Source organism: Nanorana parkeri, unplaced genomic scaffold, assembly GCF_000935625.1.
Source record: "Nanorana parkeri isolate BGI_ZX_2015 unplaced genomic scaffold, ASM93562v1 scaffold1176, whole genome shotgun sequence".
In the NCBI taxonomy this organism is placed as follows: domain Eukaryota; kingdom Metazoa; phylum Chordata; class Amphibia; order Anura; family Dicroglossidae; genus Nanorana; species Nanorana parkeri.
Window position 1 is genome coordinate 166,371 of NW_017307444.1, and position 27,865 is coordinate 194,235.

Genomic DNA, 27,865 nt, shown 5'->3' on the forward strand with positions numbered 1-27,865 from the left:
GTTTTAACATATTAAACAAATGGAAAATTACAGCACACTGTGTGTTTTAAGTCTTCTGAAGCAAGTTAGTGTGACCAGAGTGCACACCATCAGACTGTTTGCATACTGAAGCATTCAGTAGTCCAGCAAATTAAAGTAAACTGGAAGCGTTAAATCCACCATGAGCAGCAAATAATACTCACTGCTCAGTCTTTCATTGCAGATAATATTCCTTTAGGAATAATTCAGTATATTACTGAGAATCGCAGGATGTTTTATGGTATTCTATCTGTGTGCTCTCAATATGTAGTTTCCTTGGAGGGTCCGTACAGTCACGTCGGCCAAACTGCATGTTTCTCCCCAAGTGAAAATAAATTGGGTCCAGGGGGAAAGAGGTTGCAAGTAAATTACAGAAACAATAGTGCAGACCTGGGTAGAAGTATTAACATTCTTTCAGTTCATTGAACGCATAGGTAAAAATGCTAAAAGGGGGGAAAGTAACCTGGATCTCCAAGATGAGATACTTCCTTAAAATGGTACAACTTGTTATGGATGTTATAAGCTCAGGCACAGACTTGCACCAGGGTTTATCCAAAGGCTTATTTCTAAAGGAGTTTCAATGGTAAAGAGCTCTACAATGTGAAACATGTCAGTGGTGACACTTGCTGCCATGTTATCCCAAAAAGTCTAAACCAACAATCAGTCCCCAAACCTGCTTATAGACACATGGTCATTGCATAGTTTGTGTGAAGTTGGCTTTGTGGTGAAGCAAAACTCATACATGTTACTAATGCAACAAATATTTCATAAAATTTTCTTGATTAATCAAATGAATTCAAAATGTCCACCATCTTATGTCTCCAGCTGTCAATAAAGGGCATTTGGAGGGTAGAGATATTGGAGATGCCATGTGAACATTGACTTGTTTATTGACCTGGAGTGCAGGAGTTGCTTTCAGACCTCAGTCTACATACTTGCTCCAAGTCAGTCACTCGCTCAGAAATTAAGTCTGGTATTGGCTTTAAGACGGGTCCCTCCTTTCCAGTTTTGCATCCCCATAGACGTGTATGGAGATGCAAAAAACACTTGAAGCAAACATTAAAATGTCCAATGAAACCGGCATTTAAGCATTAGAAGCACTCTCACGAAAAACAAACACAAACCAGTAAAACATATACATTGAATCACATGCCTGACGTACGATATCTTACAGTATACAATAGAACATTTCTAATTTAATTTTTTAAATATGACTTTATGGAGTAAATACAATTTTGTGTATTAAATTGTGATTGGATCTTTTTGTTATCAGACATGGGTACTATAATGGCACATGCCTTTTGGTGGGAAGCTCCAGCCACTTTATACAATGTGCTTGAAAAATGCTGTTGAGAATCTGCTTCTTGCAATACAACAGTAATAAATTAATAAGGCCTTTTGGGGATGCCGTGGAGGAATTAAAGTGATCCTGCTCTGGTCTGTACAGTGCCTCCAGTAACAATACCTTGTGATGACTGTGCATGCCGGGAGGTCAGTTGGCAGTAGAGGCTCTGGCATTTAAAGTATAGGGATTTCAAGAAAAACATAGGGCCCTGTGCACAGTCTGGGCTTACAATCCAAGTTGTGTCCTCCTGTAGTGCCCGAGGGGTTAATTTAAAGACAAAGGAAACATAACACAGGTTCTCGAAGACACCAAAGCTTGTCTGCACTTAAGCACTATTGTTACCTTGGACACTTGTTAGGTTAGGGCAGATTCACATTAAGTGGTCTTGTGTCCCAGTTGCCTATTATGTATGTGATATGTTTTGTTTTAGAAAGTATACAATTGAAAGCATGCACTTGTGACCAAAGATGGGAACCTTTCATTGTTCTAACTAGAGTGACCAGAAATGTATTGAGTTTTCTTGACACACATCATTACAAGTGTTTCAGTTGTGATGTTAGCTTCCAAATGTTTCATGTTACTGTAAGACTTGGGTGAGTTACATTTCAGACTGCATTCCTGTATAGTTTTTGTGTATATATAGTATATATGTATAATAAAGGACAAGCTAAGTTCGCTTTTAATTATATTGTAATAGCATGACTTACAACTTTAACAGGAGCAACAGGCGAAAGGTCTTCATCTCTTCTCTCCCCTCCAGCCTCTAGCTCTGTAGCTGGTGCTGTGGGGATGACTACATCTGGAGAAAGTGAGAGCGATGACTCTGAGATGGGGCGGCTACAAGGTAAACCACACACAATTTATTCCCATCCTCAGTTGCACATTTAGATATGCAGCATCAGATGATAGGAAGTGTTATCAACACCATGTTTCTGTGGCTTTTAGTTTTGTCAACAATCAGCACGGCGTTTGTGGCTGAGAACTCCTAACTCCAATGCTTCTTGCACAATTACTTTATTACTAATTGTACAACTTTTATTAAGGGCTCCCTTTTCAAAATGCAGCATTCTGTACTGCGAAGTAAAGGTTTGCACTCTATTATGAAGTGCTTGCCATTAAATAACATTAGAATGGTAGTTCAAAGTTCAAATACCCTGCTGTTGATTTCAGTAAACCACAGACATGGTTCTCTGCTTGACCCTTCAGATGTGTTTCCATTACAGGCACTACCAACCTACTGCTAACCCCTAGTAATGGAAAGCTGTGGAGTGGGTAAATTTTTCCTATAAAACAAGATCAGATCAAATTAATTGGGCTGCCTACACAAAGCACAATATTTTTGTATGACCTTACAAAGCATTGCAGGTTTTTGGTGCTATAAGGGTTAACAATCAACATAGAACTTGCAAATTAGCATTTGTTGGTGTTTTTTTTAATCTCTGATTGAAAACCTCTAACATTTTGAAATTGTTCCCTTTTCCCCCACAGACTAGAACAATGATTCCTTTACCAGGTTTAGCTTGGTTCTCAACCTTTACCTTGGGTATAAAAAAAAAAAAGTCAAAGGCCAGCTTGCAGTGAAGCTAAGCTAGGAAGATCTTCATCAACTACCATAGAAAACCACTTAGTCATTTGTGCAGCCTAAATGACTTATCCATGATATGCAGTTACATCTGGCTAGAAATTTTATATCATCAGGATAACTTAGTCAGAGCAGTGAGTCATCCTTTAATACATTATTGTCATCATTGGACAGAAGCTAGGGATATAATGTTCAGCTGTTTTTGATTTAGAAAGTGATAGTTGAGTTACATGTTTCAGTGTAGCAGCAGTGCATTTCCATGCATCCTAGTTCTTACATTCAAGAGCAGTCTGGGTATTTTTTTTGTTCAAAATATTAGATTTGATCAATCACTTTTTGTAACTCTATACATTAATGTTAATTGTATAGAGAGCATTGGACTGTAGCCTCAGTGCTTACAGGATGATCACCTATATATATTAAATCAATAAATCTTGCAGCTCTTCTGGAGGCACGTGGCCTCCCCCCTCACCTGTTTGGCCCCCTTGGACCTCGCATGTCTCAGCTCTTCCATCGAACAATTGGAAGTGGTGCAAGTAAGTTGTGTCATATTTACAAAGCGAATGTATGTGGTGGTGTTGGTTTTTTTTTTTAATTTCAACTTTATTGGGTTTTCAATAAAAGAAACTAACAAAACAAAGGAAAAGAGAGCTAAACCGTACCAATTAACAGGTATGATTACTGGAACAGTATACAGTAGTATATGCATAGTTTTGCGATTCAGCAGCCAGACAATAGAGATCAAGGGGAGAGAACAAAGACAAGACAAAAGACCAGCATGCCCCAGGGATGGTCCTCCTAAAATCCAGCAAATATAGCAATGATTGATAAACATAAGGTGATAAATACTGCTCCCAGTAGGTGTAAAATCGGAACTTTGGATCAAATATAGGTAACCTAGTGCAACTCAGGGTAAATAAGGTGATGCAATGCCTATAATACCAACCCATCACATATGCAGTGTATGCATCTGAGGTTTTAAAGTCCAGCCAACACATCCATACTTTGTAAAAAGAGGCATGATCAATAAGGGGATGTAATTACAAGTATAACGGTCCGAATATTTCCTTGTCAAAGATATACCTAGGTAATGAAAGATTCTTTGCTGCTATGCAAAAGGGAAGTAAAGGACAAGGGCAAGCCGTTCAGAATCAGGAAGCGTGATGTTGAGTGTTTTTACCTGTTCTGTACAGAGTGCAGTTTGTTAGTATAACAGCTGATTGATTGTGACTTCTATTGGGCTTTAAGGGCCCATGGTAAATTAATTTTAGAGGTGGAGTTTGTCCGCAGTTATACAGGAGTATAGGCACATTAAGGAAATGGTTTTGCATTTTCCTGCAGGCTCCAAGGCTCAACAGCTGCTGCAGGGTCTTCAAGCCACAGACGAGAGCCAGCAGCTTCAAGCAGTCATTGAGATGTGCCAACTGCTGGTGATGGGAAACGAAGAGACTCTTGGAGGTTTCCCAGTGAAGAATGTAGTGCCCGCACTGGTAAGATAGAAATCAACACTTTGGGGAGCGGGGTAGGGCTGGGTAGAGGGAGGGGTAAGGACATCGGTCAGTTTTTATAGTTTAAACAAAAAAACACACACACACCCATCGCACTCCTGACCGGATAGAAAGCCCTAATTGTGGGGTGGGTGCTCAAATGACCGCGGATGCCTCCTCAAAATAAGTCCTGTTTTGCCTGAGGAAGGGACTTTGCTGTTCCGAAACGTCGCTCTGATGATGCGACACCTGCAAAGTCAATATACATATTGACTTTTCTACATGCTGGAGTGCTTGTGGCCTTTTTTGTATTTTTTTAGCTTTTATAGTTTGTCCCCGTTAGAGAGATTCACCTTCTCTGTTTTCATGGTGATAGTTATCATTGAAAGTAAAAGAAAATCCCAAATTTTGGGTTGTCGCCAGAACAAGAATAAATGGAGAACCTTCTAATTGGGAGCTTAGTTCTGGTGACCCTGCTGACCATCAGGGATTTCCTCACTTTGGAGGGATTTCCTCTCACTGCTTGTTGTGACTATCGGACAGGAAGTGAAGGGAAATCTCCCCAATTGTAAGCAGATGGCAAAAAAAAAGCTGACTGGGTTGTATCCTTCCCTTAACCCAGTTGTGTACCTTTTTTTTTTTTTTTTTTTTAGCAGACGCTCGGTAATGCTGTGGGGTTTAATGCCTTGGGTTCCCCTATTTATTCCCCTACACAATCTTCTCTCTGGGAGAAAGGGGACATGCATGCATTTATTCCTACGCCCATGCGGATGTTAATTTAAGGTTTTCTGTCATTTCAGATCACTTTGCTGCAGATGGAGCACAACTTTGACATTGTAAGTACTGTAATATCACCCTTTAGTTTTTACGCTATAGGTGTCAGTATATTGTATATTGACAAGGCATGTGCACTTAGGGGAAAATAAATAGCTTGAGGCCCTAAAATAAGATTTTTGTTCAAAAGGTGAAATCTTTTTTTGTTCAAGTCCATTGGGGGACACAGAAATTCAGACACAGTCTGGTTATACTGCCACTTTTAATGAGGTTAGAACACTGGCAAATAGAAAAATTGTAAGCCAGCCGCCGTGTAACCTCTCCTCCTTCCAAGCATGCCTCGTTTTTCAGAGAAAGTATTACAGAGAGTTGCAAGTTTATGCCCCTCAATAGATTAGAAAGGAGAAGCATTTTATGGTACGCAGAAAAATCTCTTCAGAGCGCTGAATAAGGACAGGTCTCCTCTCAAACAGAACCACTGAAATGACAAATGTTTTAGAACTCGTATCTGTTTCAACTGCCAGCTTTGAAAGCAACCCATCAACATTCAGTGGCGTGACATGTTTAAACCAATATAGAGCCCAGGAGCCAATAATGATGGCTTCAGATTTTACTGCCCGACAATGACATTAATCTGTTAACCTCCCTGGCGGTATGATTTTTTATTTTTATCATGTCATTTTTCGGTCATTTTTTTTCTTCTGTCGTTTTTTTCGTATTTTTTAAAATAATATCTCACCGTTTCCGCCCCCCCTACGACGCGTACGCTCGCAAGGGACGGAAGCCGGTATCGGCCTCGGAACTCATCGAGGCTTGAGGGACAAGGTAAGTAAATGCTATGCGGCTTTCCCGAGTGTACCGGGGTTACCGCTTATGGTATGGAAAAGTAACCCCGAGCTACACTTGGGAATACCGCCAGGGAGGTTAATATATAATGTAATATGTAAATCAATAGACACTGTACAAAATCCAAAAAGAACCTCGACTACAAAAATACTACTAATATAGGGATTTTTACTAAAAAGAAAATAAATCTATTTTTTCTTGCCAGCAGGGCCCTACTATATGGCAAGATACATAATGCGAATAATAGGTGCCACAATGACAGAACATTCATTGTGTTTCAATGTTGTTACTACGTGGAAAACGGCTCATTAGGGGAATATGCCAATCTGTAAACTCACTTCTATACAGTATAAGCACCGCCTTGCATTAAATGTTGCTTTCGCTTCCATATGTGAGGTAAAACCAGTCTGGAATTTTTTTACATACTTTTATATACTTGACATTGATCTACAACAAAATGGCAACACTTCATAATACCAGCTGTTGCTGTCCCTCTCATACTTGTGTGGTATCAGCACCTTTTTATTACTTCACAAGACTTTTGCTTGCTACTCTTGTGCTATAAAACAAGATATTTTTATTTACAAAGGTTTAAAGAATAAGCATGTTAATTTACACTTTTGTACAAGGTCTAAAAGAATCAGGCAACAAATGTTATAATAATTATACATTGGGCCATTAATTTGAGTTGTGTCCATAGTGCATCCATGTTGTTTTATCTAGGAATAAGAGGTGTGTCTGGTTTTTTTTCTTTTTAGATGAACCATGCATGTCGAGCCTTAACCTATATGATGGAGGCACTGCCGCGGTCCTCAGCTGTGGTGATTGATGCGATCCCTGTGTTTTTAGAGAAAGTAAGGCCCATTTGTCCTTCCTTATATTTCTGGAATAGTGTGCACTAGGCCTGACATTAACTGCTCGATAACACTTTTTGTTTGCAAATTTGTTCCAGCTGCAGGTCATTCAGTGTATAGATGTAGCAGAACAAGCTCTCACTGCTCTGGAAATGTTATCCCGCAGGCACAGTAAAGCCATCCTGCAAGCTGTAAGTACCACTTCCATCTACTTATATTTTTGTGTTGCCATAGCCCTTTTTTGGGCTCATATGGGTAGACAAATATGCACATATTGATCAACTTTTCATTTCCAGGGAGGACTTGCTGATTGCCTTCTGTATCTCGAGTTCTTCAGCATCAATGCTCAGAGGAATGCTTTAGCCATAGCAGCCAACTGCTGCCAGAGCATCAGTCCAGATGAGTTCCACTTTGTTGCTGATTCTTTGCCACTGCTGACGCAGAGATTGACCCATCAGGTGAGATGTTGTGGTGGTGGTGTTGCTGTGGAATAATGGTGTGGGAATAGAAACCAGCAGGATAATATACATATGGTTGGATCAATAGAAAGGTTAGACAACCAGTGAGTTGTTTAAAGGAGAAGTACATAGTCTGCTCCCTGCTTAGAACCAACGTGGGAGACTGCAGCTGTGCAGACCCTGAGGCATCAAAGCCGCTTCAAACCATGATGCTCGTCGTACCATGCTTCTCAGTAGGAACAAGGTTTTGGTTCTGCTATCGGCGGGGATTGGCTCCCCACGATACATAGCATTGTGCTTTTTCTGGCAAAGAGTTTAACTTTTGTCTTTATCTGTTCACAAAACTTTGAATCAAATGGAACAGCTTGATTATCTTTGTCAAACCTTTAGAAATCGAGAAGTGGTTTCCTCTGTGGTGCCTTCCATGAATACCATTTTTTTATTTTGTATTAGTGTTTTGCTTGTACGGAGCACCTTACAGCATGTTCAATAGACGTCTGCAGGTCCTGTGCTGTTAATTGGGGGGGGGTCACTTCTGTCTGCATTGCTTGTTGTGTTCTTGCCCGAATTGTTGCAGAATGCCTGTTCCCAAAGGATAGTAGGTAGTATCAGCTTTGTTTCCTCCATTTGCAGAACATCTCTAACTGTGGAAAACCAAACGTTTTGGAGCCTTTTTGTGCTTTAAGCATTTCTAATTCTTCTGAGCACATCAGAAATGTGATTTAAATGGGCCATGGTTCACAAACCGATTTTTATTAGGAGAGTAGACTGTTGGCAACCATAGTTTGTATGTCTTTGTGGTAGGGCACCTTCAAACTCTTCATGCTCGCTCTGAAAAGCAGGTGATATCTGATAGCTTGGTAGAACTGCACGAGGAGTTGAGACTTGACCTTGCTAGTCTTGTGCATTTTTGATGGTGCAGATTTGTTACTACAGTGCATAGACATACCCTTTTGTCCTACTGTACTGTAGTACTGTTAAGTGACATTGTCAAAAGTCCCTCCCCACAATGCTAATGTAAGGACATACCTTAAATAATGTTTCTTAATCGGATCATCTTCTTTACTGTCCTTTTCATTCTTCTCTCCAGTGCTGGTGCGGGTCTCCGAACCAGCGCCGACTCCTCTGTCCTCCTCTTCTCTCATGTCCCACGGTGTCTGTGCGGGTGCACACTGCTCTATAGACTTACCTTGTGTCTCTCCTCGTCTCCCGGTCGAACATCTGAGCTGCGCATGCGCCCGCCCCAGGATGCTTTGCGGCCGCCCAATACTCTTCAGATGTTCGGACGGGAGCGCGCGGCGAAGACAGAGGTACGTTTTAAAACCTGTTTGAAAAGGTTTTTTTTTTAAAGTTATTGCCTGCTAGCACTAGATATATGGAAAACACGTGAGGGCTTAAGAACGCTTTAAGCAAGCCTTATGTGTTTTATGATTTGTGCATCAGTAGGCTGTTAGTAGTTCTTATGGCTTTGAGAAAATACCTTCACCTGAGGCCTCTGGGTTTATTTTTTTCTTATTTTGTGATGCATTTTCAGCTGATACTAAAGAAGTTCTTTTCAATTCCTCTTTCTTCTTTAGGATAAGAAATCTGTAGAAAGCACTTGCCTATGTTTTGCACGTCTGGTAGATAACTTCCAGCATGAAGAGGTAATGATACTATGAAAGTAACTTAACTATACATTGATTTTTGTTTTCTACATCTAAGAGAAATACTCCCTACCCACATATACCTATAGAATGCCAAGTTATCCATTAATGCTTATTATATCACGTCCCTAGGGCCTGGGGACTATTCCCTGAGTATTCTGTATATAGCATAGTTGTTTTCATTGTTGCTATTTTGCATGTCATGCACTGCAGTGTTATTGGTTGCTGGATATTTTAACACAATACATACATAAGATGTCAGACATGTTGGTAGGTAATTTGGCTCCTGCCTAAATTGGCCCTAGTATGTGTATGCATGCAAGATAGACTTTAAATTGTAAGCTCCTTGAAGGCAGGCACTGATATGAATGAATAGCATGTAAATTGATGGTGCTATAAGAATACCTGTAATAAATAAAAATATGCATAAAATGGGTGTTACTGTCCTGGAAAGCTCGCGGGTCTCTATTTTGATTTATCAATAAAATATTAATGGGCCCCTATAGGAAAATGCTGACGTATGTTGTCTGTACCGGTTGTTGTCTAGAATCTGCTCCAGCAAGTGGCTTCCAGAGATCTGCTCACCAACATCCAGCAGCTTCTCGTAGTGACACCTCCAATCCTGAGCTCTGGCATGTTCATTATGGTGGTCCGAATGTTCTCCTTGATGTGTTCCAACTGTCCCACGCTGGCCGTGCAGCTTATGAAGCAAAGTATGGTTCTTTTAAACTCCAAGCATATTTTTCTTGTTTTCTACAACATAATGCATAGAAGTGGCGTGCACTTGGTTTAAGTGTTCTAAGTTGATGAAATGAAGGGGAAATAGAGGCACATGAATGCAACTTGCAGCAGAGTTCACAGTGGGAGAGGGAGATGCAGCACAAGGAGCCAATCGGTTGTTCTGCAGTGCTCATGTGCTAACAAGGGACCTCCTGATTTTTTTTGATTGAAAAATATACTTTATTAATGTAATAAAATATACAAAAACAAGCTATATAATCGGGGTACATTCAACCTCGTACTGCGACGCAGCGCATAAACACCACATAGCAATACATCTCGATCGCACAATAAATTACATTCGCGCTGCGGCGAGATGCCTGACGTGGAGCGCAAGACAAGAGTCCTGAGCCCTCCACGTAAAGGGACCTCCTGATAGGAAAGAGCAGAGTTACAGAGAGATAAGCTCATCAGTGTGTTGCTTCAACTTTCACTGATGGGTTAAGGAAGGGGCAAGTGTTGCTTAACTACAGGAGAGAAAAATCTGGTCTCCTGCCCTGCTAGACAGGACTGCTGTGTAGCAGAGGTATGTAAATCCTGGGACAGGATGGACAAATACAAATATTTTGGTAGGTAAAAAAAGCACACATCTGAGTATTTTATCTGTGTATGTAGTTTGGCTGCAGTGCAGCTTTAATAGTGTTAATGCTATGGAATATTTTGTGGGTGATGTTTAAAGAACAACCCCAGGCAAAATGTTTATTACACCTTGCTCTGGGCTGCCCCCTGCACTGCAAGGGTTATATGCTCGTTTGTGTCTAGGGAGGAAAATAACAGTTCTACTCGCCTGATCCTCCAAGCCTTTAAGAACGGTCCCTGGAGCCTCTCTTCCCCCGCCACTCCAGCGTTCTAAGGCCCCTGAGACGTCATGCCCTCCTTGCCATCTTGTCTTGAATTGTATTGTGATTGTAATGTCGTCTTTATACTGTAAAGCGCTGCGCAACCTGTTGGCGCTATATAAATCCTGTATAATAATGTCCTATACACAGTGTATAGGATGTAAGGATGCCGAGGGACATACCCTTGCTGCAGCGGAGGAGACAGGCTGGAGGGAGCGCTGTTATTTTCTATCTTAAAGTGGGGTGATATTGGCTTTGTAGCGTTCCAGAGCAGGCAGTTTCTTAACTTCTACTGATGGGGAACTAAAATTGTCATGGCCTCCTTTGCACTCACCATTGCTATTCAGTTGAGTTTTATTTCTCTGAAAATAGAAGAAAAAAATATAAAAATCTTGAAGTGCCTTGGTGATTATTTGTGGTGACACCTTTCACAATAAAATGTTAAATGTCACTTGTAAAATCCAATATAGAGAGACGACTGCAGGTTTTGTGCATCTTCTAAAGAAAAAAAACATCTTGCCTTCTCTCTGCAGACATAGCCGAAACTCTGCACTTCCTTTTATGCGGGGCCTCAAATGGTAGTTGCCTGGAGCAAATTGACCTGGTCCCACGAAGCCCCCAGGAGCTGTATGAGCTCACGTCCCTCATATGGTAAGTTCTGTAATTGATCCAGTATGTTCTATGGAACATGGTTTCTATATGTGTTATCAATTGTTAGGCTTTGGTAGCTGCGCCCCTGCTGGAGTCCAGGTAATTGATTTAATAGGTTCTTCTCTTCTGGAATGGCACCATTTATTCTATTTTCTAGTGAGCTGATGCCATGTTTACCGAAGGAAGGAATATTTGCAGTTGACACAATGTTAAAGAAAGGAAATGCCCAAAATACAGATGGGGCGATTTGGCAGTGGAGGGATGACCGCGGTCTCTGGCACCCATACAGTCGAATTGACAGTCGCATCATTGAGGTAATATGAGTTCTTTGTTTCATAGTAGTGTCCCTGCTTTGCCCCCAAGCAACACTTCCAAATGTCTGTTTAGTCACGTTTGTTTGCATGAATTGGTGACCGTTTCATTACGCTATTGTACATTTTTGGATAGCCATTTAAGCAGCAAATCAACTTGAAAGTTTTAGACTGTCATTTGAAGATTACGGCTGCTGTTTTTTTGACCCTTTTCTTTTTAACCTTGTATGCTCTTTGTGTCCTCACTTGGATGAATGCATGTTAGAAAGATATGCAACTGTGCAATATATTTATGAAAACTGGTGTGCAAATAACAGCTAAAGGAGATCTGTCATAGAACCGACTGTGCAAAAAGCCTTCGATCGAAGGTGCTGTTCTGAATTGGGGCTGTATGCTAGATTTGAGTAAGTGGTCTTTATGCCGATGCTGAGTCAGTTCAGCTTCACTGTACCTGGGATCATCATTCTGCCCAGTACAAGTTATTCCCCCAGTAGCCCCTTCCTGTTCCCACTTTGGGCAATTTGACTTTTTTTTTTTTTTTTTGGAAGCTAGCAAGTGTCAGTCTGCTGTGGCCTCCTTTTTGTGCTGGTAACTGTGCACCCCTTTTTCATAGAGTTGCTTGTTTAAGTATGTGTGAAGGCTGTTACGCTGTTATGACATTGGGTGATGTATTGTCCTCTTTGGGTGTTGATGGATACTTAGTACGTCTTTTATTACATTTTTAACTGTCACTTCACCATTCAGCTGAAAATGTTAGTGTAATATATTGGACCAAAAAGCAGCGAGGTCCAATAACCCAACTGAGATATTGCCTAGCGGCAGTTTTGTCTAATTGTACTGAAAGCTGATTTCTGATTGCTATAAATGACTCCATAATGCTTTTTGCAATATTTTGTTAAAGGACAACTATCGTCTTTGTCACTTGTCAAGAAGTGCATTTTTTTTCCGGTTTTCTTTTTCCCTAATTTTGTGTCTTTTCAGATTTTTACCTTGTTAGTATGTTACATGTAGAGATTCATTGATTAGCCACTAATAGAACCTTGTTTTACTTTGGTCACCAAACCTTCCTACATAAAAAAGAACTGTGGGGTAAGTGTTTTTCCCCATAGTTCTCTTTAGGGTCATGGGAAGACCTATACTAACCTCCTCCCATGACCCAAAGCTCAGTAGCCTGCTATATACTGAGTTTGCCACAGCCGGGATGGATCCTGACAATACTGTCTGTATCCACCCAGCTGCGTGAGTGACAGCTGGCTCTGCCTATCTAGAGGCAGAGCCAGGTGTGCCCGGCCAATCCCCCGTCCGTTTCCCCACTCAGTGCTGGAGGATCGGAGAGGGTAATCCCAGCTTGGAGCCATGACTGACAGTCACCGCTCTCTGAAGGGAGATGATCAGAAAGTTTGCGAGCAACGGTATGTATTTCGCTCACAGTTCAAGTGACAGCTTCTTTGTCACAGGTCGGCTCTAACTATGAGTGGAAATCACTCGCCTTATAGTTCCTTTTAACTGTGGGTGACATGGAAGAGACTGGCATTGCTTTCAGTGGTTTGACAGAACTGTCATAAGTACAAGTAGTGAAGTACAGCAGTGTTTTTTTTTTTTTGTTTTTTTTTTATATACCAAAGCATATGCAAAGCAGGAAGCAGAGTATGTAATAAGTAATGTGGATGCCCCCATGTACGTACATAATTACCTACAGTACATAGAAGCTATGTTTTTTAATTACAATGAATTGATAAAGCTGTAGATCAAGCTGTTTCCATTACACTCACATTTAAAAACATTGGAATTGCTTTTAACCCCTTCATGACTGAGCTAGTTTTCTGTTTCTGTTCATAAATGACTGACACACTTTTTACATTTTTGCTGTGTGATTCTTCCATGGCAGTAATATACTTTCTTACTAAATGTACCCACACATATTATATATTGTTTTTTAGAGGACAGATAGGGCTTTATAATTAGATCAAACGCCTCACTTAGTTTGAATAAAATATTAAAAAATGAGGAAAAAAGCTAGAAGTAAACACTTTTTTCACAAGTTTTGATTATTTTTTTTAGAATGTTTTTATAATTATAGTATAAAAATATTTATATAAAATAATTTTATATAAATTTTATTTTCCTAATTTTTTTATTTTTTTTTACACTTTGTTAAAAAAAACACTTCTTTTTTGGTCAGTTTATATCAAGCAGTCACCTATGACTGCTTGATAAATTAACTTTTTCAATTTCTGGCTATTAGGCTGCTCCAAACTTAGGAACAGCTAATAATAACCTTAGAGACTGATCCTGACAGCATGTCAGATTCAGATCTTGCTAAAGGTCTATTATCGTGCCCAGACAATCAGAAGTGATACATTTCAGGCATAGAGATACGTTGTAATATTCCTGTGCCTGAAATGTATCATAAACATGGGGCTATTGAGCTGTCAAAAAGCTTTTTTCAGCTGTCAAATTCGGGATTGCAATTCAGCAATCCCATATTTGCATGTAACGGCTTCATTGTGTCATTAATGAAAGAAAAAAGCTTTTACAAAAGCTTAACTATTTCATTAATGAATGCCTCAATACTGAGACATTCATTAATGACTGGTAACCGCTGAGAATCAGCAATTACCGGCATTACAGAGCCTTAAATAACTCGTCACGTACAGTGTACGTGGCCAGTCATATCGGCACTTTGTGGCGGGGCGTACGTCTCCCATCACGAAGGGGTTAAAATAAAGCTATTCTCTTTTCAATCTGTAAAGCTTGCCATACATAGATTTTAGGTATGAATGTTCATAGGGAAAAGCTTATCAGAATATTCAATGTCATCAGAGACTTTTGATTTTAACATTCGATTTTGAAATGATTGGAGTTTCCTGAAGAAAAACCACATTCACTGTTGGGCCCTGGTCACACTTCATGCACACCACGGGGTGCGCGACCACACGGTGGATTTTGCTTCACATCAGCTTATTCATCTCAATGGGCTGCTGCACACGTGACAGACACGGCAAGGAAGTTCATCCAGCATTTTGAGCTGTAGGCTTCCTGCTTTTTTTGACCATGTGTTTGTGCACATTTGACACACTTAAACAAACGTGTGCTTTGGCTCGCGTCCACGCAATGCCAAAATGTGAACAGAGCCTTGGAATTTAAATTTTCTATTCTGCTCCTTCACTACAAAAACAATCATCAATTTGACCCCATTCACTATTAGAAAATCAACCTCCTGAAATCAAACGTTTTGAATGACATTCTACTGGTGAATGGGCAGCTTAAAATGAACCTAAATTCAGCAGTTAAATCTTAAAAATACATTCAAGTACCTTTTAATTATTAACAGAAATGTATCTTATTTGCGTATCACTTGGCTGTAGATCCTCAAATCATCTCTGAATTGGTGCTGGCACTGTCCTTCCTTCTGGAGGGTGGCTACTTTTGTTCCTCATGGTCCCTGTGTGTGTTGTAAAGTAGTCACCGCCCCAAGATTGCTCCTGTGATGGACTACAATCTCATGTTTAGTTTACTTATTTGTATTGAGATTGTAGTTCATCACAGGAGCGAGCTTGAGGGGGTGGCTACTTTACAAAACACACGGGGGTCATGGGGAACAAAAGTAGCCACCCTCCAGAAGGAAGGACAGTGCCAGCACCAATTCAGAGATGACTTGAGGATCTACAGCCGAGTGATACACAAATAAGATACATTTTTGTTATTAAGGTACTAGAATGGATTTTTAAGATTTGAATCCTGAGTTTAGTGTCACTTTAAGCTAACACAAAATGAGGCTTTCCACCAATAAGGTGTCCCCCTTTTTTTCCCCCATTGTTATACGCCGGGCTTGGCCAAATGGCCTCTGGTTTGATATGCAAGTTCTAGCATGTCCTTCTGGCCAGACTTGCAGAACATAGGAATTGTAATCCTAACACCCGCAGAGTCATAGATTGTGTCCAAGCCTTTTATACGCTTACGGTTCTGCAGTATTAAAGTGACACTAAACTCAGGCATTAAATCTTAAAAATACATTCAAGTACCTAAACTATTAACAAAAATGTATCTTATATGTGTGTCACTCGGCTGTAGATCCTCAAATCATCTCTGAATTGGTGCTGATACTGTCCTTCCTTCCGGAGGGTGACTACTTTTGTCCCCCATGGTCCCTGTGTGTGTTGTAATGTAGCCACCACTCCAAGCTCACTCCTGTGATACACTACAATCATGTTAGTTTACCAATTTGTATTGAGATTGTAATCCATCACAGGAGCAAGCTTGGAGCGGTGGCTACTTTACAACAACACACAGGGACCATGGGGAACAAAAGTAGCCACCCTCCAGAAGGAAGGACAGTGTCAGCTGTAGATACTCAAACCATCTCTGAATTGGTGCCGAGTGATGCACAAACAAGGTAGACTTTTGTTAATAGCCAAGGTACTTGAATGTATTTTTAAGGGGTAACTCCTGAGTTTAGTGTCACTTTAAACTCACTGCTATAGATGACTGTAATAGATCATTGGGTAATATTAAACCCAGTAAATACGCATTCAACAGTATGCATGTATTAAGGCACACATGAAAAGAGAAGTATTCCAATTTATTTTAATTTCCTCATTATATGGACAGCCTGTTGGATTTCAAGGCAGTGTATAATGTTTTGTATGTATATATTTATGTTTAGGGCTGAAAGTCTAGTAAATATAAGATATTACATATTAATATTTTATCTTGTGCTCATAATGCACCCTTTCCCGCTCATATGAAATCTATAAAGATTCAGGATGAAAATCTGAGCAGTCATAGCTCGACTTCCTTATTAGAAAGACCAGCTAATTCTGTAAATATTAAATGATGTAGTGGCGAGTCCCCGTTTAGGGGGAAACCAAAGTAATCCAAATGAATAAATATTCCCAAGGAGTATTAAACACAAAAACATACATTAGAAAGAAGAAACCCCCATAGGGATATACTCCTTGGGAATCAATACATACACAAAGATGTTATAGAAAATATAACATTTTAATCAAATATAATTTTTAAAAAATGTGATAATAAAAACCCTCTGCGTATGTCCTGCATATAGTATTAGATGTAATTCAAGCTCAAAAAACGTAAGGAAGATTTGGCTAATTCATGAATTAGACACACGTCTCATTCATATGATAAAAGATAAATCGTAAATAAATTTGATCAGACAGGATTATAAGGCAGTCCTGTTGCAACATAATATAGTATAAAGAATTTCATATTCCAGTGACGTCTTACTTGAGGAAACAAAAACCTATAGTCCAGAACAGTAGACCAGGAGCTGATCAAGTGAAATATGAATATAGATATTCATTCAAGAAAAGTGTTCATTCACTATGTGATGAACAAAGGCAGCTTGCTGTGTATTTGATATGACAAATTATATCCATATAGATATGGCATCAAATGAAGAACCGAATCACAACCCAATGTGGTAGGACAGCCAAGTTAGGTAGAAAACGAACTGCATTGTATATCCAACTTGAGTATAGCGGTATGGCAATAAGCAGTCAATGCTCCAGAGCCAATGTGTGTGTAACTTTAGGCTCATCAGAGTAGATTCAAAGTACCTCAGAGCTAGTGGCCCCAATAATGCACAAACGTTTGTACTTGGCTTAGTCCAGACACGTCCCGTACGGCTTTGGAGTGAATGGCCAGCAGGTCTGCCAACTTGATCAGACTCGCTGATGCGTGGCAATCGCAAATAACAACAAATAAAATGGCCAGATCGTCCTACAGGACAAACTCATTCTGTAAATGCTGGAAGCACCCTGTGTAAAATAAAAGTAATGGAAACCATAATATTAAAGACCAGTTTATACATTTGATAAAATAATGGCAGAGAGAAGTGTATAGCTTTGAAGGGGGGGCAAAGACAGTACAGATCAGAAGAGATGATTAAATGGAGGTTGTTCGGACAGGCAAGCTCAAGATAGCTGCTGCAGCTTCAATGGGTTATGTTGTAAAGATGCAACTTTACAGGGAGTGAAGAATAAACCACTTTTAACACACGAGAGGACTTGCTAAATGGCAAAAGTTCTGCATTAAGGGTATTGTTTGTAAGTAGTGCGAGGTTTCATTTTTGATGGTTAGGACAGCACACATGCAGGTGGGTGATAAGCAGCTCATTTTCAGATGGTTCCTTGGATTCTTCATGCAGTGCTCAATGGCTTTCAGTTGTCAAAAACGGCTTTAACTCTGCAACCTCCCCAATTCAAAATAATGGAAACTGTTAAAGTAGAACAACAATAATACATATGCTGCAGTCTGGACAGCTTGGCCTGTATGCAAAGATGGTGAAAAAATATATAGGCCCCTGAAATAAAATGTCATAGCAGATATTGACCCTATACAGTCAGAATACAAAATTTATACACATGTGGAGAGCAATTTACCACACTATGCTTATTTGCTTTTGACCTGGCTGTATTTGGAACACCTATCGGATGCTTTGGCTATGAATGCATATGCCAGATGTAACCTGAAACATGGTCACATCGAGAACCGTCCCAACCCCCTCCCCCGCCACATCTCTACCACTTGATTTAAGGGAGTTGATCTCCCCATAGGTTCCTGTCAATATTTGAATTCAGCACATCATCCATTCACTCATCCTTTGACAGGCGATGTGCATGAAGGGACTACAAGTCCCACCTGCCACTGCAGACATTACCATGCTTGTAGTCAATTCATACTTTGTCATCCCTTAGCTGAAAGTCTTTACATTGGTATGGACAGGAGCTGGTAGGAAGAGTATGCAGGAGACGGAGCATTGCACAAGCGTTTGCAATGCTTTGCAGGCTCAAATACAAAAAAAAAATATGCACGATTTTCTCAGTGTGCGCAGAGAGACCCCTCATTCTGTAAATGCTAATTGCCTAGCGTTATTGAAGTTCACATTACTGTAGCAGTAATTCCTTAGCAACCAATTTACATGACTACAGTGAAGTGAAGTGAAATCTGATGGGGTGTAATGTGTATGTATAGCCAAAACTGTAGGATTTTTTGCATGTTGGATAGAGTAGGGAAGAGTTAAAAGCCCTGCTAGTTTTTTTTTTTTTTTTTGCTGCTTTTACAGTTGGGGAAATGTCCCTTCACTTCCTGCCCCAGAGACACAGCCAGAAGTAAGACTGGTGAACCACTACAGATGGTGGTGAATCTACCAAGTAGATGTAATTAAAGGGTTTGCACTTGAAATGAAGCTTGATGTGTACTGTAATTCTTTGGGATTATAATTTATTTTAACTCTTGGTTTTCCATTACATCATCATTTCTTATTTTAGATTTTCTTTCTCTTTTTTTTTGCCACTTGGCATTTGAGCTGAACTGTGGAGCTTTTTATGAGCACCCAAAGAGGACAAAACAGATCCTAACATTGTGCGTGATGAAGTTTTGTGTTTTCTATTCAAGGATTATCTCTCTGTTTTATATCTGTGTTCTCAGGCAGCCCATCAGGTTGGTGAGGATGAGATAAGTTTGTCTACACTGGGGCGTGTTTATACTATTGATTTTAATTCTATGCAGCAAATCAACGAGGATACCGGAACAGCACGCGCCATTCAGAGAAAACCTAACCCTCTAGCCAATGCAAACACTAGTAAGTATCTGCCAAATCATTATGTCTATTTTATTTGTTTTTTTTTTTTTAATTCCTCGTTGATCTGTTCCACTTTTTTAGCCACTTCACTATCGCTGTACTTTTTCAAATGGCAAAGTAGTGGACTTGTATTTCTGGAGTGCTGTTTTATAAACGGTGCTTCAGAACACACACAGGCAGCCAATGTGCTTGTGTGTGATCTGTGAGCTGTCATTGGACACCATGTAAAATATACACAACTGAGCAGAGTGGCTCTGTACCTTGTGATCACCTGTGATGATCAATAACAATGATCACAAATGTAAACACTTGTACTTTTATTTGAGAGCCCTCGTTTTCCTCTCATACTGCAGGAAGGAAAGGAATTGGTATTTATGACTAAAGACTACATAAATGAAAGGGTCGTAGGCAGTATGCAGATCAATGGATGAGGGTTTTAATCGATTGTGGAATTTTTTGAATCCCTTCACTACCCCTCTCCTCCCTATATATTTAATCTCCATCCTGTGTCTCTGACCTGTATATTAACCCTTAACCTTCCCTCTCTTATTCTGCACAATCACCATCTCCTCTCCATCCTCCCACTGTGAAGTGGACAGTAACCCCTACATCACCACTACCTGTGTAAGACAGATAGAGTAATGATGCACCATTACCAAGCTACATATGGTTTTCTTACTGTCCTGCATTTTTATTTGATATGTTTTATAACCGAAAGTAAAGGTAAACGTAAAGGTAAAGTAAAAACCCACTGCTTTATTATACACTGCCAAAAAAAGTCTTAACAAAACAAAAAAAGATAAAATACATTTGGATTCACTGTTAGTGTTACCGAGTATCACAGCTCTAGATATCTTGATACAGATGAATAGAGAGAAAGAGAGAGATTTGGATAGAGATCTATAATAGATATATTTATATATATCTAATATGTGTAATTGCCTCTAATCATCTTTCTTTTAAATTCTCTTCCTTGTCATTTCACTCACCAACTGTTAACAGTGGGGTAGAACCTTCACTGCCCAATAAAATAGAGCAAAGAAGGCAGCAGAGTAATAAGACTTATTGCTTAACATGCCATGGTGTTTGGTTGGCCAGTTTTTTTTATACAGCCAAACCCATCCATGACACTACTTGGGTGACTGCTTTGCCATGAGGCTGCACCTTCTACAACACTGTATATGTGTGTGTGTGTGATCATAATATTCATTCTAATTTAGCTGCACTGGGCCTAACCGAGTAGCTTTGCTTCCAGGTGGACATTCTGAGCTAAAAAGAGATGACGCCAGAGCGCAGCTGATGAAAGAAGACCCAGAGCTGGCCAAATCTTTTATTAAGACCTTGTTTGGAGTGCTTTATGAAGTGTACAGCTCCTCTGCGGGGCCTGCCGTCAGACACAAGTGCCTTAGAGCAATCCTTAGAATCATTTATTTTGCTGATGCTGAGCTCCTAAAAGATGTTTTAAAGAACCACGGTGTGTCCAGGTAGGAAGCACATTTCCAGCAGACGTTATTCTTCAATGTTTACTTAAATCGATATGCATTTTTGTGCCTCTTAGGACTATCAATGCTTTTATTTTTTAAATAGATCATTAGCTCTTAAATATGTTAAACTTTCGCCTTCTCACAAAAAATGCTGCCCTTACCAGCTGGTTGTAACGGGCCGCACACTAAAAGACATGCTTGATTGATTACTCGCCTGGATACCAATTTTGAAAAAGTGGAAGGACAACTGTACGGGCCGTTCACACATACAGTGGTGGTTTTACCACACGGGTCACCACTAGAACACATATTACACAATTGTTTTCTTTAGCGCTGCTACAAAATGCAAAACGCAGTATTTTTTCGCGTCACACTGGATGTCACCACACGGCAGTTCACTGCATTGATGTTTATGGACCTGGTTGCAGTGTGCACATTGTACACTACTAAGAAAATGAAAAACAAACAAATGTAAACCGGCAGTGTGCAATACAACACTCACTGGTGGAACTCCCTATTGTGAACGAGCACTAAACCAATAGAGTGCTCTAATAATGAGCATAGATTAAAAATATCTGTTGCTTGTATCAGCCAATGTTATTCCAGTTGCTGTTTTTCTTATGCCGAGTATGGCAATCCCTGACTACTGTGGAAAATCCACTTCTTTTTTTTTTTATTATTACTCTTTTCCTCAATGATCCTTTACCATCTTATTGATAACTTGTATATCGGGATGAAGGAGTTATTTTCAGAGGTGGTTAGATATGTATGAAATCAGAGTACCCTACTTACAAGTAACAACTTTCTGAATTCTGGTTTTGTACATAGAGTAGCTGTGTGTGTAATAATGTGTCCGTGTATGTAAACGTTTTTTCTTTTCCCTTTTAGTCATATTGCTTCTATGTTGTCAAGTCAAGACCTCAAAATTGTGGTGGGAGCCCTTCAGATGGCAGAGATATTAATGCAGAAATTACCAGACATATTCAGCGTGTATTTCAGAAGAGAAGGTATTAAAAAGTTCATTTAATTTTGGTGAATACATATTACTGCATGTGTTGTTTTGGAACATGTTTATGAATATTTACTGAATGTTTGGCATTTAAAAAAAAAAATGAATGCCAGGTTGGCATCATGGCACGCTTATGCTTTCCCCCCCCCATTTCACTCTCGTATCAATGTAAGTGTTGTGTGTTTGCACATTTGTATTGAACATTGTGTCATTTCCCAGGTGTGATGCACCAAGTGAAGAACTTGGCTGAATCTGAGACGCTGCTAACAAGCCCTCCAAAGGTCTGCACCAATGGCTCTGGCTCTATATCAAGTAGTGCGACCATCAATACTGGAACTGGTAGTGCAGCTGGGAATGCAGCTGCTGACCTTGGTTCACCCAGCCTCCAGCACCGAGATGACTCGCTAGACCTCAGCCCACAAGGGTGAGAGAAACTTGGCTATCATTTTTCTAACTTGCAAATTGAGCCGGTGAAATTGTTGTATTTGTATTCAGTGAGTAAGAAGCAGATATAAATTGGTGTTTTCACACCCTATAGAGACCAGCGATTTGAGCAATGACATGTTGAGAAGAAGGGTTGTGTGGAGGGTTTTTTTTGTTTTTGTTTTTTTGGGGTGGTTTTGGGGGATTTATGATCTATTTCCAATATGTGTTGTCCAATAGGCGACTTAGTGATGTCCTTAAAAGAAAAAGACTGCCTAAACGTGGGCCAAGGAGGCCAAAGTACTCCCCTCCTCGAGATGAAGACAAAGCTGACAATCAAGGTACACATTTACACATTGATTTATTTATTCTGTTATAAAATGTATTATTGATTTATTTTTTTCCACAGACATGTAGAATTGATCTACATTTTTGTACATTGTATGACGTAAATTAACAATTGTATCAGTGTGCTTTTCTTGTTTTGTTTTTTTCTCTTCAGAGTTATAAGTTGATTTTTTTTTTCTTTCATATTATAAATTACAATAATACAATATAAACACTTAAGTTAGCTTCCATATTCTGTTGGGACAGCTGTATTGAAACATCACCCTTTTTCCAGTTAAAGAACTGGCTTACCCCAGCACTGCAAGGGTAAGTGCTCGTTTGTGTCTAGGTGCTAAAAAAAAGTTATACTCACCAGGCCATCCAAGTCGGCTTGTTCTTAGATCGATGTCTCGTGCGTTTTTTCCCTCTCTGCTGCAGTGGTATAAAGATTTTTGGTGTCAGCACGCTCTATACACTGTGTATAGACATGAGGACGCCAGGAGCATTCGATCTGTGCAGTGGAGGAGACGCACTTCAGTGATTACAGAAGCAGGGAGCTGGCACGGGTGGTCTGGTGAATATAACTTTTTTTTTAGCACCTAGACAAAGATGAGCCCTTAATCCTTGCAGTGTGGGGGTAGCCTCCTGCAGGGGTTTATAAAAATTGTTTAACCAGAGTTGTTCTTAAAAAATGATCTGCAGGCAGACTGCTAAATACACAGATGAAATGCATTTATGAGAGCTGTTGTACCTGCCAAAGGATTTTGATTTCTGTCCATCCTGACCTTTTAGATAGCTTAGCTAGCAGGATTACACCACTTACTCTGTTCAATGTAGAAGTACTACAGTGGTCTTTCTCTAACCCCAAGCCTGCTGACTATACAGTGAAGGAGCAGCACACTGATTATTATTATTATACAGGATTTATATAGCGCCAACAGTTTGCGCAGCGCTTTAAGCTGATAAAGCCATTCCTCTGCTAACTCCTCCTATCAGCATGTTCTTGTCAGCACATACACTTGCAGCCTAGCTATCTGGCTTCCAGTCCTGCCTTTCCCTTTTACCAAACTGAGTGCTATTGTGTAAAGAATTGCAAGGGGCTGGAGACAAATGTTGGTGCTTGCACTGTTTGCATTAGGAAAAAAAATTGAATACCTTGGTGTATTGCATATCTGCCTGAAGTTCAGATTTAGGTGAGCAATTTAATCTCTCCATGCGTGAACATTGTATTGAAATCATACACTGGACATTTTTGTAGCTAAAACTGTTAACATGTTTGTGTACCTTCTTTTTTTGGCTTGAGTGGACTTCTGTTTTTGGTTTATTTTTATATTTGTGTTCTATAATATTTTCAGCAAAAAGCCCAACAGCCACACAGTCTCCAAAATCCTCATTCTTGGCCAGCTTAAACCCTAAAACTTGGGGCAGGTTGAGCACACAGTCAAATAGCAACAACATCGAGCCAGCTAGAACAGCAGGTGTAAGCGGGTTGGCAAGAACAGCTTCCAAAGACACCATCTCTAATAACAGGTACAGCAGACCTTTAAATCTTAAGATATTGTACAGTGTCATCCTTTTTTCAGCAGCCAGGTATGATGTCATGTCTAACTTTTGCCACCCTGTATTTCTTTCCACACAGAGAGCGGATACGTGGCTGGATAAAGGAGCAGGCACATAAGTTTGTGGAAAGATATTTTAGTTCTGAGAATATGGATGGCAGCAATCCTGCACTTAATGTGCTACAGAGACTTTGCAACGCCACAGAACAGCTCAATCTTCAGGTACTTAAACGCCACTAACCAGGATGTGAAATCTATTAATCCTTTCAAGCCGTGGTTGCGTAATGATCAAGTGGTTTGAGAATGCTGTTTCCAGCCTGCAGATGAGCGAAAATTTTGTCTTGCTCACCCCGTATGAAACCCCTGATATGTTCAGCTTTTTGCTTTTACATGCGGTTTCTATTGCCTATGTCTTGTTGCATTGCATACTTGCAAAGCTAGCTGCCCCTCAGTCTATTTTAACATTTTGACTATGACCACAGAGTCTGCAACAGGCAGGTATAGAGTTGCTGTCAGTGTACTGCTCACATGGCTGAACATACAAACATTGAACTTGTAAGGCTAAAAAAAACTACCCAAATAATACCGTCTGTGTGCAACCACACTTGTGTGACTAATGTGTAGGGGCATGTGGTGAACATGGGAAATTCCAAAGACGTGACTCGGGGTATAATGTATAATGTAAATGACTTATGCCACACATTTTTGGATCCCAAAAAATGTTTTGGTTAGATCTTGGACAATTTCATGTTTAATTATGGGAATAATGAGTTCTTATAATAGCAGTCTTTGGATAACACCCTCTTTGTCCTTAAGCTATCACCAAATGCTCAAGGCTTATTTCAGGTGTCCTGGAAAGGTTACCAACCTTGTAGTGGACCTTCAGATGGGAAAAGTTACTCTTCAGTTATTGTGGGTAACGAATGCTATATTGGAACAACTATTGCAAAGCATTTATGACCAATACCAATGGATTGGACTCTTCACTTATTTATTATTGTAAAATTTATTTTCATTTTTTTGTTGTGCTTAACTGTTTTGCTTGTTCATGGTTTCTATTTGCACCATCTCCTTACACTTACCTTTTTCCTTTTGTACACATGATTGCAGGTGGATGGTGGTGTTGAGTGCCTTGTTGAAATCCGTAGCATTGTCTCGGAGTCGGACGTTTCCTCCTTTGAAATCCAGCACAGTGGGTTTGTGAAGCAGCTACTCTTGTATCTGACATCCAAAAGTGAAAAGGATATTGTAAGCAGAGATATCCGACTGAAGAGATTCCTGCATGTTTTCTTTGGTTCCCCAGTAAGTAACCTACTTGCCATATGAATACCTTTCCAGTATTTTTTTTTTCAATCTGCTCTGGCCTAGAGTGCTCTGATCAAGGTTTCCCCTTCGTATCCTACTAAACTTAGCAGGATCTCAGAGGCTGATTGCCTGCAATACTGTGCGAGATTGTTCAATGAAATGTTTGTTTTTTTGTTAACTGCTACAGCTAGAACGAAAGAAATAATTTATGATTAAGTCTCCCCGTCTTCTTTTGCAGCTTCCTGGAGACGAGCCACTTGGAAGAGTTGATCCAACAGAGAGTGGCCATTTGCTGGCACTAGTACACAAGATGAACAACTGCCTCAGTCAGATGGAGCAGTTCCCAGTCAAAGTGCACGATTTTCCTAGTGGAAATGGGACAGGGAGCAGGTATGCATGTCCCTAAAATATAAGCGTCAGCAACCTACGCATTAAATAAATGCCCCCTCTAAATGTCATAGCTGAAGCAACGTAGAAATAATTCTGTAGTGTAAATAAACTGGAATAACACTGGGCACCTATCTGTGAAACTCTGATGAACACGGGTATACTGGTTGTACTGGGTTACTGCATTATTGTATGACTTTGTTGCTTTGTAGAGTAAACTTGTTGCCATTCCCTATTACTTTCCTGCTCATATTGGTAAAAATGTAAAACTAGAACTATTGAGATAAAATATCTGGCAATGCTAACGTTTTTAAATCTTTTTAGAGGGTCACAGGCTCTGAAGTTTTTCAATACCCATCAGCTGAAATGTCAGCTTCAGAGACATCCTGACTGTACCAATGTTAAGCAATGGAAGGGAGGCCCTGTAAAAATTGACCCTCTGGCTCTTGTGCAAGCAATTGAAAGATATCTTGTGGTCAGAGGTAAGTCCTCAGGTTACATGTGTTACTTCTTATATAAAGCTATAAACGTTGCTTTAAAAGTAGGAAATATTACATTGTTGGTAATGCATTTATGAGTAAATGGAAAAGAATTTCATGTATTGGTGATTTTTTTTCATTCCTGTGACTCTTACTGCATACTGTACTTTCCCAGATCTGTGTATAATACGTAGAAAGTGCCAACACACCTCAGAAATATGTGCCAAAAATATTGTTTATGAATACACCTCAGTCAGAGGCAGTAACTAGTCATTTAACATTAATTAGAAAAATAGCTTGAATCTGGTTGCCATCAGCACATTCACTTGCTTTTTGGCACTTTTATTACGTTACTACAAGTGGTAGTGCATCTGTGCATACAAGGCTTTATTCTGTGGAGTTCACACCCATTGTTTATAGAATCCTCAAACTAGGCTGTAAAAGGGACCCTGTCACTATACCAAAGTTTGTTGGCATAGTTGTAAAATAAGGGGATACATCCACCTCCTGCTGCCAAACTCCCCTTTGATCTTAAGAAATCTCCCCCCTCAACTCCACTGGCAAACTAAAACCTCCAGAAGTTTAAATATCCTATGTCCCCCTGCAGCTCCCACCAGTTTTTACTGCTATTTTCCAACATCTTCAGATGCCTTTTAAGTATAGGCCATCAGGAAGAACCAAAGAGATCTGTGGGGGGGAACCCAAGAGATTGACACATCTGGAAGTGTCAATTTCCCACCAGACTGCAGGGGAGGATTCCTCTGTGTCAACTCATTGTTTGTCCGCAGGAAGGGTAAGTATACCTTCTCTTCATATACAGGTAAGCTTTACCTGACAAACTTTGGTGTCGTGACAGGGTTACTTTAAAGTAGTACTAAAGGCTGGGGGTTTTTTTGCCCTAAATGCACTCCGTGCAAAAAAACACCCAGCACTTTCCTAACACCCCCTGTCCCCCCCCCGCACTTACCTGCAGATGCTTGTCTCCTCTGCTGCGTCCAGGAAGATACTCCAGTTTCCCTGAACTTCCTGGTTTCGGGGGAGGGTACTGAGAGAAGAGGAGCCATAGGCTCTTTCTGCCATCAGTCAAGCTGTGACTGCAAGGGTGGGGCGTGGCCGGCTGCACGCTGTGTCTATGGACATCGGCTGAAAAAAACATTCTGAACACTGTCTGGAAAAAAGAGTTGCAATGTAAAGCACTTAAAGATACAACAAACCTAATACGCTATAAAGGCTTATCCAATATTACAATGAGGCTAGGTCTGAATACGTTGTGCCATGTTTATTTGCTGTACTGGTTTCTTGATTACTATAATATACCTACTGTATATTGGAGCTGATGTTGTGCCACAGTCTTTGTTTACTATTGTAACATTGGAAAGGGTTGCGTGGGGTAAATTCCAGGAAAGTTAATGTTTGTAACTTACTAAAAATGTTTTCAATAAAAATGGGGTTAAAGAAGTGCTAGTGCCGAATAATCTGCACATCACCTCATGTTCCTTTCAAGTGCAGAGCTGTAAAAGTTGTGGACAGGCTCACATTTGTATTAACATTTTCATGACTATACAATGTCAAGATTGCCAGTTAGATTGTGTTTCACTTTTATTCATTTGTTTTTAAGGCTACGGCAGAGTGAGGGAAGATGATGAGGATAGTGATGATGATGGCTCAGATGAAGAGATTGACGAGTCCTTG

General features: G+C 40.0%; 1 protein-coding gene across 9 annotated transcripts in view; it reads left to right on the plus strand.

The window, feature by feature from the left end:
- Window positions 1-27,865, plus strand: part of TRIP12 (thyroid hormone receptor interactor 12) — a 65,355-nt gene that overhangs the window by 21,657 nt on the left and 15,833 nt on the right. For 2 of the 9 annotated variants that reach the window (XM_018568365.1, XM_018568367.1), the window contains 23 exons: window positions 2,124-2,207; window positions 3,386-3,481; window positions 4,287-4,435; window positions 5,233-5,268; window positions 6,811-6,906; window positions 7,005-7,097; window positions 7,203-7,364; window positions 8,942-9,010; window positions 9,558-9,723; window positions 11,163-11,280; window positions 11,438-11,594; window positions 19,047-19,200; window positions 20,456-20,684; window positions 21,573-21,691; window positions 21,913-22,117; window positions 22,357-22,457; window positions 23,799-23,973; window positions 24,083-24,224; window positions 25,113-25,304; window positions 25,546-25,705; window positions 25,909-25,915; window positions 26,019-26,176; window positions 27,792-27,864. In XM_018568365.1, coding sequence (XP_018423867.1) covers window positions 2,124-2,207; window positions 3,386-3,481; window positions 4,287-4,435; window positions 5,233-5,268; window positions 6,811-6,906; window positions 7,005-7,097; window positions 7,203-7,364; window positions 8,942-9,010; window positions 9,558-9,723; window positions 11,163-11,280; window positions 11,438-11,594; window positions 19,047-19,200; window positions 20,456-20,684; window positions 21,573-21,691; window positions 21,913-22,117; window positions 22,357-22,457; window positions 23,799-23,973; window positions 24,083-24,224; window positions 25,113-25,304; window positions 25,546-25,705; window positions 25,909-25,915; window positions 26,019-26,176; window positions 27,792-27,864 — 2,941 coding nt within the window. Of the gene's footprint in view, window positions 1-2,081; window positions 2,208-3,385; window positions 3,482-4,286; window positions 4,436-5,232; window positions 5,269-6,810; window positions 6,907-7,004; window positions 7,098-7,202; window positions 7,365-8,941; window positions 9,011-9,557; window positions 9,724-11,162; window positions 11,281-11,437; window positions 11,595-19,046; window positions 19,201-20,455; window positions 20,685-21,572; window positions 21,692-21,912; window positions 22,118-22,356; window positions 22,458-23,798; window positions 23,974-24,082; window positions 24,225-25,112; window positions 25,305-25,545; window positions 25,706-25,908; window positions 25,916-26,018; window positions 26,177-27,791; window position 27,865 lie in introns of all 9 variants that reach the window. The other 7 variants (XM_018568363.1, XM_018568358.1, XM_018568359.1 and 4 more) reach the window with 6 other exon arrangements.